Source organism: Vulpes vulpes, chromosome 1, assembly GCF_048418805.1.
Source record: "Vulpes vulpes isolate BD-2025 chromosome 1, VulVul3, whole genome shotgun sequence".
Classification (NCBI taxonomy): domain Eukaryota; kingdom Metazoa; phylum Chordata; class Mammalia; order Carnivora; family Canidae; genus Vulpes; species Vulpes vulpes.
Window position 1 is genome coordinate 177,737,100 of NC_132780.1, and position 15,522 is coordinate 177,752,621.

General features: G+C 37.2%; 2 protein-coding genes across 4 annotated transcripts in view; both read left to right on the top strand.

Annotated features, from left to right (window-relative positions):
- Nucleotides 1-14,371, top strand: part of CASP8AP2 (caspase 8 associated protein 2) — a 35,761-nt gene extending 21,390 nt beyond the window's left edge. The window contains exons 7-11 of one of the 2 annotated variants that reach the window (XM_072737346.1): nt 1,957-4,178; nt 5,561-8,684; nt 11,443-11,542; nt 12,107-12,159; nt 13,748-14,371. In XM_072737346.1, the coding sequence (XP_072593447.1) occupies nt 1,957-4,178; nt 5,561-8,684; nt 11,443-11,542; nt 12,107-12,159; nt 13,748-13,751 (5,503 nt within the window). In that variant the 3' untranslated portion in view covers nt 13,752-14,371. Of the gene's footprint in view, nt 1-1,956; nt 4,179-5,560; nt 8,685-11,442; nt 11,543-12,106; nt 12,298-13,747 lie in introns of those variants that run through there. The other variant, XM_026002879.2, reaches the window with a different exon arrangement.
- Nucleotides 14,372-14,543: 172 nt separating this feature from the next.
- Nucleotides 14,544-15,522, top strand: part of GJA10 (gap junction protein alpha 10) — a 34,961-nt gene continuing 33,982 nt past the window's right edge. For both annotated transcript variants that reach the window (XM_072737386.1, XM_026002880.2), the window contains exon 1: nt 14,544-14,647. The gene's annotated coding sequence lies outside the window, so the exon portion shown is untranslated. The remainder of the gene's footprint in view (nt 14,648-15,522) is intronic.

Here is a 15,522-nt window from a genome sequence, read left to right on the forward strand (position 1 = left end):
AAAATAAAAAAATATTTAAATTCAATTTGCCAACATTAAGTATAACACGCAGGGCTCATCTCATCAGGTGCCCTCTGTAGTGCCCATCACTTAGTTACCCCATTTCCCCCCTTTATTGTGTCTTGTGAGGATTAGAAGTTTTTATTAATAGTGATGTTCAGTTCATCAGATTTTTTCTTTTATAGTTAGTACTTTTTATATTCATGTTTCCCCAGTTGTCTTGAAGGTATCTCCTAATTGTTTTTTTGAGTCAAGATCTGTATTAGTTTCCTAAGGCTGCCATAACATTCTACCATAAACTGGTATATAAATACTAATACTGGTATATAAATATTAATAAATACTGTTATTTAAATTTATTGTTTCATAGTTCTAGAACCTAGAAGTCCAAGATCAAGGTGTTAGCAAGATTGATTCCTTCTGGGGACTCTGTGGTGGAAGGATCTGTTCCAGGCCTCTCTCTTTGGCTTGTAAATGGTTACTTTCTTCCTGTGCCTCTTCCTTTTGTGCTCCTTGTACACATATCTCTAGTCTATATTTCCCTTTTTTATAGGGATACTAATTATAGTGGATTAGGGCCCGCCCTAGTGACCTCTCTTTAACTTGATTGCCTCTGTAAAGATCTTGTCCTCAAGTAAAGACATACTGAGATATTGGGAGTTAGGACTTCAACATATGAATTTGAGTTGGGAGGCACAATTTAACTCATAACAAGATCCATATAAAGCCTGTCTATTGTTTTAGGTTGTAGGTTTCCCATATCCTCTTCTGTTTTTATAAAAGTCTCTCCTTATTCCTGAGTCTTTTAAGCTTTGGTGTTCTCTATACATTTAGTACTGAGTAGGAATAGATTTATAGAGATTTGAGATGCCTGAGTGGCTCAGTGGTGGAGCATCTGCCTTCTGCTCAGGTCATGATCCCAGAGTCCTGGGATTGAGTCTCCCCTGCAGGGAGCCTGCTTCTCGCTCTGCCTATGTCTCTCCCTCTCTCTGTACCTCTCATGAATGAATAAATAAAATCTTTTATAAAAAAAGGGACATCTGAGTGGCTCAGCAGTTGAGCGTATGCCTTCGGCTCAGGGTGTGATCCAGGGTCCAGGATCGAGTCCCACATCGGCGACCTTGCAGGGAGCCTGCTTCTTCCTCTGCCTGTGTCTCTGCCTCTCTCTCTGTGTCTCTCATTAAATAAATAAATAAATAAATAAATAAATAAATAAATAAATGTAAAAAAAATTATGGAGATTCATGAAAGTTAAGGAATTCAGGAAGATGGACTTAAAAGTATTACAAAGAACTAAAATGAGTTATTTACATTTTCTTATTAGGAAAACTGCCAGTTTTCTGAAACACTAATATAAAACCTTTTAGGCTTTTGTTGTTGGTAAAAGATAAATATATGCCATTCCCCTAAGAAAGAATCATACTACGCAAAAATAAAGAAAAATAAAGAATAATATGGAGTTATGTGCCACTTTAAGATGACTATTTATGCTTTGGTTTACTGTGGGATTGTATGTGAAACAAAACCTAGGGTAGAGAGCTACATAGAAACCTATGATTGTGTTGTTGGCAGTTTTTTACCTTTTCTTCTGTTTCAGTTGTACTAGAGTGAGTATGGGCAAGAAAACAGTGTCATTTGTTCTAAAAGAAATGAATCTGTGGTGAGTTTGTGAGTTGTCTGCCTGTGTTAAGGGAAGTCTGGAAGACGTTGGTAAATGCTGAGATAGAATGGAGAGGTCCTCCAGGCTTTGAGCAAAGCAAATGAAAGAGTTCCCTGTTTTGAAAACGGGCCCATTTAGTTAGAAGCTGGTAAGTATCACTCACGTCTTTATATAAATAAAATCAGTTTTGCCAGGATGTGAGCCCTGAATTTTAAAGTGTTTTGCATGTGATTAAAATTTAGATTATTAAAAAGCAATTAACTTTGGTTTTTGTTGTAATTTCTGTTTCTCAATAGATTATCTGAATTCTCACATTTTCGAAATAATCACAAAACTATAAGGACACCAGATATAGTTAAAACAAAAGATCTTAAATCCAGATCTCCCCATTTGGACGACTGTTCAAAGACTGATCTCAGAGTGAAAAGTGATGTTTCCAAAGATGTACATCATAGCACTTCACTGCCAAATCCCGAAAAGGAAGGAAAATCACATTGTGAGAAAAAGAGCACTTTGTATTTGTCTCCATCTGTTGAAAAACACTGCACCAATGGCATTTGGTCACGTTCCCATTATCAGGTTGGTGAGAGTATCTCAAATGAGGATAGTAGAAGAGGGAGAAAAGATATTAGACATAGCCAATATAGCAGAGGAACGGATAGAATACGGAAAGACTTAAATACTGGTTGTGGTGATGGTGACTCGAGGAACATAGAGGGTAGTCAAAGGCTACAAGGACGTTCTGAGAAATATGGTAAAGGTGAACCAAAGGCTGAAAGCAAAAATTCAAAGTTTAAAAGTAACACAGATTTGGATTATAAAAATGAACGCATTAGCTCTTCTTGGGAAAAAGAGACCTTTAGAGAAAGGTCACACGCCCGAGTGGAATCTCAAAGTGACAAAAAACTAGAAAGACAAAGTGAAAGATCGCAAAATATAAATAGAAAAGAACTTAAGTCGCAAGACAAAGAAGAAAGAAAAGCTGATCAAAAACCGAAATCCGTAGTAAAAGACCAGGATCATTGGAGAAGATCTGAACGAGCGTCAGTTCCTCATTCCAAGAATGAACTAAAATCTTCTTATAATTCAAGTAAATACCACCCGGACGAGAGAAGGGGGAGGGAGGATTGTAAAAGAGATAGAGGTGTAAGTAATCATAGTTTTCAAGAAGGAAGATGTCCTTCCTTTCTTTCATCCAGTAGAACTCATAAACACGTTGACTCCAAGGAAGTTGATGGTTTACACCAATGGGAAAATACACCTTTAAAAGCAGAACGGCATAGAACTGAAGAGAAGAGGAAAAGAGAACGAGAAAGCAAAGAAGAAAGTAGGCATATGAGAAGTGAAAAAAGAACACCTACAGAACATTTGCAGAAGACTAACAAAGAAACTAAGAAAACCACTAGTGATTCAAAGAGACAGAATGAGCCAAAGAACGATAAAGGTGAAGTCTCTAACAATGATACTTCAGAAGGAGCAGATAATAAGGAGCTTGCAATTAAAGCTGACAGTGGTCCAAATGAAACAAAAAATAAAGACTTAAAGTTGAGTTTTATGGAAAAATTGAACTTGACACTTTCTCCTGCTAAAAAGCAGCCTGTTTCTCCAGATAACCACCATAAAATAACCAATATCCCCAAATCCAGTGGCATATGTGATTTAGAGTGCTTGGTGCAGGCGACAACAGTGACATGTGTTTCCTCTGTCAGTGAACATACCACAGAGGAAACCGAATCAAAGTTGTCAGAACCAAAGGATGTTCTTGCAGTTACATCTGAACCCAGTACCAGTAATCCAGAAAGGAAAATGGAAGAAGAAAATAGTTTGTTAGTTAAATCTAATGTTGAGAATACTATGGATTGTGATGTGCCCATTTGTGGTACAGAGACTTCCTTCTCAGCACCTCTGGAAGTGGAACAAACAGAATCCCTGTTTCCATCATCAAAAGAAATGGAACAAACTATTAACAGTACCAGGGCAGCAGTTCCTGTAGTAATGGACATATTACAAACAAATGTTTCTCAAAACTTTGGCTTGGAATTGGATACAAAAAAAAATGATGATTTAAGTTCCTCTACTGTTTCTGAAGGTATGGGAATAAAGGAGGCTTTTTCAACAGAAGTAGCTGAATCCACTGATAGCAGTTTGCAGCCTTCAGTTGAAGAAACTGGCATTTTGCCAGTAATCCTTTCAGAAGATGGTAACTGCAAACTTGAGCCTTCTCTTGTAGATACACCACTGGTTGAAAATAAGTCTTACCCTTTGGAGCCTTGCTCACCTAAGGAGACACTAGAATCCTCACTTCAGCAGACTGAGTTAATGGACAACAGGATGGAAATCAGTGAAACAAACTCAGTATATAATGATGATGAGAATTCAGTTCTGAGCATTGATCTTAATCACCTGAGGCCTATTCCAGAAGCCATCAGTCCTCTGAATAGTCCAGTGAGACCTGTAGCAAAAGTTCTTAGATTGGAAAGCCCATCTCAAGTTCCATTATGTAATAACAGTCATAAAGGTAATAGTTTATATTATGTTCTATAACTTTTTGTGAGAATTCAGAATATTATAAGAAAGAAGAGTTAGTGCTTTTTCTTTTTTGATAATATAATTAACATGCTATTTAGACCCCATTGTTAATTAGAAATGTACATTGAGCCTTTAAATTTAGATAATTCTTATTTTTACAAAAAAGGGAGTGCTAGGACAGATTGTTACTAATACTCTTTACTTGCTTTCAGGTATGTTTTTGTTCAAAAGGCATCATCAGATTATGTAGAGTAGGTAATGCTGCTAACATGAAGTAAAGATACCTGAAGAGTTGGTTGATGGTTTTTCCGATGACCATATACCATCACTGAGCACCAACTGAGACCAGTAAAGACATATGACATGATTAAATATTAGGCATTAGCATTTTATTGAGGGAAAAAAAATTAAAATAATGAATAAAAATATATGACATGATTAAGTATTAGGCATTAATGGTTTACTAAAAAAAGCTATTAGAATAATGAATTGGGGGGACACTCAGTGGTTGAGTGTGTCTGTCTGCCTTTGGCTCAGGGTATGATCCCGGAGTTCTGGGATCGAGTCCTGCATTGGGCTTCCGGCTTGGTGCCTGCTTCTCCCTCTGCCTATGTCTCTGTGTCTCTCTGTGTCTCTCATAAGTAAATAAATAAATAAAATATTTTAAAAAAATGAATTGGGGGTGCCTGGGTGCCTCTGTTGGTTAAGCATCCGACTCTTGATCTCAGGGTTGTGATTTCAAGCCCTGCATTGAGCTCCAGGCTTAGGTGTGGAGCATATTTTATTTTTTACTTATTTGTTTGTTTATTTATTTATTTATTTATTTATTTATTTATTTATTTATTTATTTTTTAAAAATTTTTATTTATTTATGATAGTCACACAGAGAGAGAGAGAGAGAGAGAGAGGCAGAGACATAGGCAGAGGGAGAAGCAGGCTCCATGCACCGGGAGCCCGACGTGGGATTCGATCCCGGGTCTCCAGGATCACGCCCTGGGCCAAAGGCAGGCGCCAAACCGCTGCGCCACCCAGGGTTCCCCTTATTTATTTTTTTAAACATTTTATTTATTCATTTGATAGAGTGTGTGTAAATGAGTAGGGGCAGAGGCAGAGGGAGAGGGAGTAGCAGACTTCCCACTGAGCAGGGAGTCCAATGGCTGGGCTCTATCCCAGGACCTAGAGATCATGACCTGAGCCAAAGGCAAACACCCAATTATCTGAGCCACTCAGGCGCCCTGGAGCCTACTTCAAAAACAAAAAAAGAAAAAGAAGAATTGCCTCAATATTTTAAGTTTTTGTTAAATTTAGTATGAAAATGTCAAATGACTAAGGCTCTAGTCATGTGACTATAATATATTTTCTCTTCCACAGATATATTTCCAAATTCAGCTCAGTCTACCTCCAAGAGCAAGTCTGATCTCAATAAGGAAAATCAAAAGCCAGTTTGCAAATCTGACAAATTTATAGATGCAGACTCTCCTAAGAACTCATCTTTAGATGAATTAGAAGAAGGAGAAATTGTAAGCGATAGTGAAAAACCTAAACCACAAAAAAGTTTTGAAAAAAGTGCCAAACCTAGGACTTCAACTGAGGTGCAGAACACAAAAACTAGCCCAGGAAGTAGGAAAAGTACTATGCATTTGGGTAAAGACAATAGGAAAACATCTATAAAAATCCATCAGACCAAAAGCAAATGGAATAAAAGACGAAGTGAATCTAGCAGATCTTCAAAAACAGAGAAGAAAGAGAAGACAATGAGTACCTCCAGCCTGGAAAAAATAGTTCCGATTATTGCTGCACCTTCTTCTGTACGAGAGATTATGCACATGTTGCGAATGATAAGAAAACATGTAAGGAAAAATTATATGAAATTCAAGGTAAAATTTTCATTAATACAATTTCATAGAATCATCGAGTCAGCAGTTTTGAGTTTTACATCACTAATTAAACACCTTGACTTATCCAAAATCTCAAAATCTGTGACTACTTTACAGAATAATCTTTGTGATGTTATAGAATCTAAACTTAAGCAAGTTAAAAAGAACGGCATTGTGGATCGTTTGTTTGAACAGCAGCTACCAGATATGAAAAAGAAATTGTGGAAATTTGTAGATGAACAGCTGGATTACTTGTTTGCAAAGCTTAAGAAAATCTTAGTAAAGTTTTGTGATTCCATAAACTTTGGCAGTGACAGTGATGAAGGAAAACGTGATAAGATAAATAAAGAGAAAGCACAATATTCAAATTGTCAGAAGGGGAATGTGGACTATGCCAGCAAAGAAATGCTGAAAGAGAAATCTCTCAAATCAGAAGTTTCTGTTAATTGTAAGTCTTCACTAGGATGTAAAAAATCTGAGGAAAAACATCAAGACCAAAATAATTTCAATATTAACACAGTAAAGCGTGACATTAAAAAAAGTTTTAACACTTGCTTTGATAACATTAAGAACTCTCAATCTGAAGAACACTCCTTGGAACCAAACTGTCCCAACACCCCAAAGCCAGGGAAAATTGAAGGCAGCACCATAGAGGATGCACAAACATCCCAGCACGCAGCTTTGAAGCCAGAACGCAGTTTCGAGATTCTTACTGAACAGCAAGCCTCTAGCCTTACTTTTAATTTAGTTAGTGATGCACAGATGGGTGAAATATTTAAAAGTTTGTTACAGGGTTCTGATCTTTTGGATAACAGTGTTAATTGTAATGAAAAAAGTGAGTGGGAGTTAAAGACCCCAGAAAAACAGCTGCTGGAGAGTCTTAAGTGTGAATCTATACCAGCCTGTACAACCGACGAGCTCGTTTCGGGGGTGGTTTCTCCATGTCCTAAAATGATTAGTGATGATAACTGGTCATTATTATCATCTGAGAAAGGCCCTTCTCTGTCATCAGGGCTTTCATTGCCAGTTCATCCTGATGTACTGGATGAAAGTTGTATGTTTGAAGTGTCCACTAACATAGCTTTGAGTAAAGATAATGTATGTAGTTCAGAAAAGAGCAAGCCGTGCATTTCCTCCATACTTCTTGAAGATCTAGCGGTCTCTTTAACAGTGCCGTCACCTCTGAAGTCAGATGGTCATCTTAGTTTCTTAAAGCCTGAAGTTTTGTCTAGTTCAACTCCTGAAGAAGTTATTAGTGCCCATTTTAGTGAAGATGCCTTACTTGAGGAAGAAGATGCATCTGAACAAGATATTCATTTAGCCCTGGAGTCTGATAATTCAAGCAGCAAATCAAGTTGTTCTTCATCATGGACAAGTCGGTCTGTGGCTCCAGGCTTTCAGTACCACCCCAACCTGCCCATGCATGCTGTCATTATGGAAAAGTCCAACGATCATTTCATTGTGAAAATACGGCGTGCAGCACCATCTACCTCCCCTAGTCTTAAACAGAATATGGTGGCTGATGAGTCATTGACATCTTTACCCAGAGTGGAAAAGGAATCTGATAAAGAGGCAGAGAAAGAATATGTTTCATGTCAGAATGGAGTTTTTAAATCTGTGGAGGAAGTAAATTCCAACAGCAATGTTCATAGCAGCAAATCAGCTCAGGAAGAACAGGACTGTATGATACAAACACAGGTTCCCGATATATATGAATTTCTTAAAGATGCTTCTGGCAAAGTGGGCGATAGTAATGAAGTGACTGATGAATGTTTCAAGTTGCATCAAGTGTGGGAACCAAAAGTACCTGAAAGCATTGAAGAATTGCCTCCAATGGAAGAAATTTCACATTCTGTCGAGGATCATCTTCCAAACACATATATAGACCTCACAAAAGATCCAGTCACTGAGACCAAAAACTTGGGGGAATTCATAGAAGTAACAGTTTTAAATATTGATCAGTTGGGATGCTCTGAGGGCAATTTAGATCAGAATGCTCAAATATTAGATAATATGCAGCCTGATACCGTGGATGCTTTTATTGATTTGACACAAGATGTTTCAAGTGAAAGTAAAAATGAAAGTAACTGTCCTGCTTTAGCTGTTGAACACTCAGAGTGTCAGGTAATATGTGTAGAAGGAGATAATTGTAAAGAAGAAAAGGTGCAAGTGGCAGACAGGCCTTTGGAATGCATTGTTGAAGAAGCCTATATTGATTTGACCTCAGAACCTCCCAGTTCATGTGAAGTTAAAAAGGATGATTTAAAGTCAGAGCTGGCATCAAATTCTGATGGTTCAATGTTGCCTGGAGCTTTGGATAATGCTCCTAAAAAGAGAAAAAACCTTTCTGACCTAAATCATTCTCATAAAAAACAGAGAAAAGAGACAGACTTAACCAGTAGGGAAAAGACCAAGAAAATTACCCAAGATTCTGGTGAGAATGGTGAAGCTCACCGAAAGAAAGCCAGTAAGAAAAAGGCCCCTGCAGTGACTAAAGACCCCTCATCATCAAGCCCAGGGATTAAGGATCCATCAGCAGCGTCTTCCACGTCTCCCATAAGCCTATCTGCAAAGAATGTTATTAAAAAGAAGGGAGAGATTATCGTTTTATGGACAAGGTAAGAATCTTGAGACTTTTAAATCACCAGGAAATTTTGAGGGGCCAGATACCTGTTTTGTCATGTCATCATAGTTTTATCCCATTCTAAAATAAGGCAAATGCTGACTTCAAAAGTGGCCCAAGTTGGTAGAAGATGCACTCTAGAATACAGTCTAACTGTAGTATAGAATGATCTAGAACAGTGGCTCTTAACTAGGTATGTGCATTAGCACTATGAACATAATTTTTCACTGTTTTTTTTTTGTTGTTGTTGTTGTTGTTTTAAATAAGCTTCACACCCAGCATGGAGGTCAGTGCAGGGCTTGAACTCACGACCATGAGATCAAGACCTGAGCTGAGATCAAGAGTCAGATGTTTACCTGACTGAGCCACCTGGGCGTTCCTGTTTTTTGTCTTTTTAATTTCACTTTTTCAGTCAAAAATTCTTTTTGATTTGTAAGGAACTGATAACCACACTTTATATTTTATTGTTTTTAAAGATTGTATCTGTTTATTTGAGAGAGAACACAAGTGCAGGGAAGAGCAGAGAGGAGGACAGGCAGACTGCACTGAGCACAGAGCCTGATGCTGGGCTTGATTCCGTGACCCTGAGACCATGACCCGAGCTGAAATTAAGCCAAACGCTCAACCAACTGGATCACTAGGTGCCCCAGCATAACCACATTTTAGAGAGGAAGAATGACAGGTGGTAAAACAGGGCAGAAAGTATGACCATTTGTAATTTGAGTTTTCCTCTAAATTAAGAGTTTTAAAAAAAGTTTCATCAGTAGGTTGCACTTTTTTTTTTTAAGATTTTATTTAAGAAAAAAGATTTTATTTATTCATGAGAGACACACACACAGAGAGGGAGAGCGAGAGAGGGGCAGAGACACAGGCAGAGGGAGAAGCAGACTCCATGCAGGGAGCCCAACGTGGGACTCAGTCCTGAGTCTCCAGGATCATACCCTGGGCTGAAGGTGGCGCTAAACCTGAGCCACTTGGGCTGCCCAGGTTGCACTTTTGATTTTTATGTGGACTTTTTAAGAAATGTAGATTTAAAGATCCAATTTCACACATAAATGTAACCGCAGTTGTGAACCACTGGACTAGAACTACACTGCTCCCCAGATTTAGAGTACATAATGAGGGAAGCTTAATCATACTGAAATTGGTGACCAGTTTTATTATTTATTTTAATTTATTCTATTTTATCATATTTTATATGTTAATAAATTAAAGAGATTTGTTTATTTTAACCAAAAGCACTAGCTACCACAGAACACCGCCAGCCTCTAGAGTGTGATTTGGGGGCATGCACGTTTGAGGTATAGTCGGTATTGAGAAGCACCTGGAGTGCCTAGCTCCCTACCCCACTGAGAGCCCCACATCCTCTCTCCCTGGTCACAGCTCAAGTCTCCAGACACTGACCTTTTGTTTTTGCTCTTACCTTTGGGTCCTGGATGTTCTCAGAGGTCTGGGGCATCTCTGTAGCAACCTCCTGGTGACCAGTTTTAATACCACAGTCTTCCATGCCTTCACCCCTGGGGATTTACAGATGGCAGAATAGAATTTCAGAGATTATAATAACACACACTGGTTCAGACCATGTAGAAAATCAGAGGTCTGAGAAGGAGAACATCTGGATTCTGTTTTTTTCTTTTTCTTTTTTTAAGATTTTATTTATTTATTCACAAGAGACAGAGACAGAGACACAGGCAGAGGGAGAAGCAGGCTCCATGCAGGGAGCCTGACGCGGGACTCGATTCCAGGTCCCCAGGATCACACCCTGGGCCGAAGGTGGTGCTAAACCACTGAGCCACCCAGGCTACCCCTGGATTCTGTTTTATTTATTATTTTATTTTTTTTTAAAGATTTTATTTATTTATTCATGAGAGACATGGAGAGAGAGAGAGGCAGAGACACAGGCAGAGTGAGAAGCAGGCTCCACACAGGGAGCCCGACACAGGACTTGATCTCAGGTCCCCAGGATCACACCCTGGCCAAAGGTGGTGCTAAACCACTGAGCCACCCAGGCCGCCCCTGGATTCTGTTTTACTTGTGGTTCTGCTTGTTAAGACTGTGATCATGTTTAGCCCTTGATTTTAAAAGTACTCTACAGTTAAAGGTAGAAGTTAAAAAGAATCCTTAATTTTTTTTTTTTTAAGATTTTATTTATTTATTCATGAGAGATACAGAAAGAGAGGCAGAGGGAGGAGAAGCAGGCTCCATGCAAGAAGCTCAATGTGGGACTCAATCCCGGGAATCCAGGATCATGCCCTGAGCCAAAGGCAGACGCTCAACCACTGAGCCACCCAGGCGTCCCAAAAAATCCTTAATTTTGTAATTAGAAAAAATATATTAGTTTATTTTAGAACATTTTGGTAAATACTTGTGAGCTCAGATGTTAAAATCATCCGTAATACTTCTCAGAGATAATCACTGTCCATATTTTGGTGTATACATCTTTATTCGTGGGTTTTTTTTTTTAAATTTTTATTTATTTCTGATAGTCACACACACAGAGAGAGGCAGAGACACAGGCAGAGGGAGAAGCAGGCTCCATGCACTGGGAGCCCGATGTGGGATTCGATCCCGGGTCTCCAGGATTGCCCCTGGGCCAAAGGCAGGCACTAAACCCCTGCGCCATCCAGGGATCCCTATTCGTGGGTTTTAATAAAAATGTTACCCCCTATTGGTAGACATTAAGGCAGTCTACCAATTTTGTTTACCTTTCGGCTTTAATCTGTAAAGGCTAATTAACGTTTTTCTCTCTTCAGAAATGATGACCGGGAAATTTTACTGGAGTGTCAAAAAAGAGGGCCATCATTGAAAACATTTTCTTATTTAGCTTCCAAGTTGAATAAAAATCCGTATCAGGTAACTACCCAATTTTAACATCTCTATAGTTTTATAAATGTTGCTACTATAAATATTTAGATTTAATTTTTATCATGTTTGAAATAAGTAGGTATTTATTAGCCACAATTCTTTTAACAGTATGGCTCTTCATGTAAAACTGTTGAAAACATAGGGGCACCTGGCTGGCTCAGTCAGTAGAGCATGTGATTCTTAATCCCAGGGTTGTGAATTTGAGTCCCACTTTGGGCACAGGAAAGAAAAAAAAAACCAAACTGTGATTGTGGAAGAAGTTTGGATCAATCCTAATTTTTTTCCTCTCGTCTTACCATTTACTTATTTGATCTCAGGCTGTTTTGTAATGACATTTGCTTGTTAAAGAAGGTTTAATATTAAAAATTAAACTAATAATCACCTTTAGTATGAAGATAAATCTCATTTTTCCAAACATTACTTCATGTCATATTATTGAGGACAGATATCTCTGTCTTTAGATGTTTTCTGAAAATATTCGTCACAGATTTAAAAAAAAAACAAAAACATTATTGAGACATTTGTAATTAACACTCGTTTAAAATTTTTCAGGTCTCAGAAAGATTCCAGCAGCTAATGAAGCTCTTTGAAAAGTCAAAATGCAGGTAGTTAATGGTTCTGCTACAGGAGACTAGTGAAGTAAATGTTTGACACTGTTACTGTGCAGTTAATGACCTGTTAGTCATTGAAGATATGAGTAGTGGGTGAGAGATACCCAGTTGAGTTCCTGCTTCAGTCACAGGTTGGAGGATGATTGCTCGTGCAGGCTTCTGAGGTCACGTCATCCACAGGGACATGCTCAGAGGGAAGCCTGCTGCAGTTCAGATCAGCATGGCATCTCTCCTCAACTCTCCCTCTCTCTTTTTAAAGTATAATTGACATACCATATTATATTTCTCCTCAACCTTCTGACTACTGATGAGTCTAAGGTGGAGGGGAAATGCATTTGATGATTAATAAAAATTTTTTTATAGATGAATAAAAATAAAACATTCTTGAATAGCATATATTTCACAGGCAATGAAGTCTATAGTCTTTGTAATTTAATATTTTTCAAATTTTAATTAGGAATACTAAATACTTTTAAAATATGAAACATACATCATTCATAAACATGAAATCCACTGTCATCTGAATAGATGACATTATTTACCATATCAATTTAAATTAATAATGTTCACAGACATGTTTCCTCAGTTTATTTAAGCCATTTCTTTACAGGTTTATTAAGGCAATAATTAGAACAGGTTTTTGTTTGTTTTTTTTTTTTTTTAAGACCCAAACCAATTGCTTAGATATTTTGAACTTTTACATAAAGAAAACGGTAAAGATATGTAACCTATCACTATTTTTCAGTTTGTTTGTAACTATAATTATTTGAGTTGCAGAACACCCAATTTCAAATGAATTTCAAATTAAATTCAGTTCAAATTAAATTAAATGTGAATAGAAACTGTATTGGGACATAGATCTTAGTGTAGAGCATCCTGAATATTTTTGAGTTTTAAATCTATTTCTGAACCCAATTTAAATTACTGTCTTGAGATAATCTGTTAATTTCAGTATCCTCTCTAAGCAACTCAATTGCTAGTGAGAGCTTAAGATGTTTAGCAGTTTACTATGAAGTTAAAATCCTATTTACATGATTCAGAATGTAAGATTGAATAATGGAGAGTTTAAATAGAAAACATCTTATTCTTTAAGAACTTTTCCAAATGGCCTGATTATTTTTCAGATTTTCTGGACTTTAAAATTTTCACTGCCTTTAAGAAATTAAGCTGAGTTTTTATTTTACTTGAATGTTATCTTAAAATGTGACTTCCATTCTCTTGTGAAGATAAACACATTCATGAAAGAATAAACTTGTATCTGGAAGTTACGTTTATTAGTTCCATTACAAATCTAAAATCCTAATGGCTTTGATACTTGAAATTTTATTTGCTTGCATGATATCAGAAACAGTAGGTTATTTTAATCCTAGCTGTCTCTTAACTCATTTTTTCCATCGCAAGTACTATAGTCTCATTAAATTCTTTCAAAATCAGAATATAGCAATAAAGTTACCAAACTGATTCTGTAAAAAGCTAGTTCTTTAACATTGATATCTGAGTGAACTCATTTAAAGAACAACACCTTATAAAGGGTCATGTAAGAAAAATAGAATCATAACTTCAGCATTTTCTTATATTACAGATAAATTGCTGAACTTTTTGGAATCTTAATTGATATTCCATACTACACAGAAGCTTGGAATTCCTCATGTTTTAAATGGGGAAGTAGAGGGCAGTTTTATGGCATATTTGGTTACTAGATGAAAATCAATATTTGCTATTACTCGCTGACTTTTTAATCTCAAGTCAGCATATTTAGCTTGTTCCAGCCATCAGTCTGATTGCTCACTTGTTACTGGTCAAGATATTTATTTTTAAACAGAACTTGTTATTAAGATAAAAGCAACAGTGAAATGGCATTGAAACCTTAGTTTTGATATTTCAGAGAAACGGCTTTCTTTTCTAGATTTTTCAGAATAATTTTGTAGCATTTTAAACAATGATTAGTTTGTTTTCATCCATTTTTATTTGCTTTTCTAATTGCCTCTCATTTTGGTAAATTGTAAAATAATTTAAATAGTGTATATGTAAATATGTATAATTACAATGATGTAAAATACTTTGTGTGTATGTATGTGTGTTTGTGTGTATACAAACACATAAAGGGCTTTGCCTAGCCAAGGATTTTTTTTATATGTATAAAACTTTGTATAAAGTTTGCTTTCAATACCAGTAATGTATAAATAAAGCTATGTAAATTCTGTTATATTTTGATTAGAATATTTCTTTTAGTGTGTTTAGATAATGATTAAAAGGAAAAAAAGTAAACTCCCAGGGGACATGGGGGCTATTTTGAATTGGTTCTTGGTGGGGATATGGCTCGCTGAATGTGAGTAGATTCGTTAGAGAAAACCAGTTGCCTTTGCCTGCTTTCTTACAGCAGGTACTAGTACAGTGAACCAGACTTCTGCTGCAGGTGTCCTCACAGATAAAATCTGGGCAGCACAAAAGCCCTTTTGGGTGAAGATTTGGGGGAAAACAGGTAAGGATTGATTGATTAGTTTGTACATTATTTGTTCACTCCTCCCCCTCCAGACTCATAGGTCTGGTGGGTTGCAGTGTCAGCCCTAAATTCTAGGAAGTGCTTTAGGAAATTGCCAATTCTTCCATGATATCTGAAGAGGGAGCTCTAATCTGAAGGGTTACTTGGTAGATTACAAACTGAAATAATTTACTGTGGTTTTAGTAGCATTGGGGCTGACCACCATCAGGCTTTATCTTCTTGCCTGTCTTTCAACCCTCAAGATAGCCCAGGGGGCTGGCCCTCAGCCTTTCCTTAGAGCATACTATCACTCAAAAGAGCCTACACCACCAGGTAAGTGAGTTCACAGGCCAAAGAGGTGCCACTGGTTCAAAAGAAAATTGATTACATAAGACCATCAGAATCTAAAAGTAAGCCCATAAACATTAAAAGAAATAAAGGGAAGATTATATCAATGTGATATAAGAATAAGAAATAATGACCCAAATAGAAATATAAAAAACAGGGCAGCCCATAAAAAACAGGGCAGCCCGGGTGGCTCAGCGGTTTAGCGCCGCCTTCAGCCCAGGGCGTGATCCTGGAGACCCAGGATTGAGTCCCGCATTGGGCTCCCTGCATAGAGCCTGCTTCTCTCTCTGCCTTTGTCTCTGCCTCTCTCTCTCTTTCTCTGTCTCTCTCATGAATGATTTAAAAAAAATTAAATAATTAAAAAAAAACAGTATTTAATATGATAAAGTGGAATAAAAATAGGATGGATGCAACTGAAGAATAAATTAGTAAGTTGGAATCAAATTGAGAAACTCTCCCAGAAGAAAGAAGAAAAAAAACATGGATATAGATTTAAGTGAGATGAAGGACGGAGCTTGATGGACCAA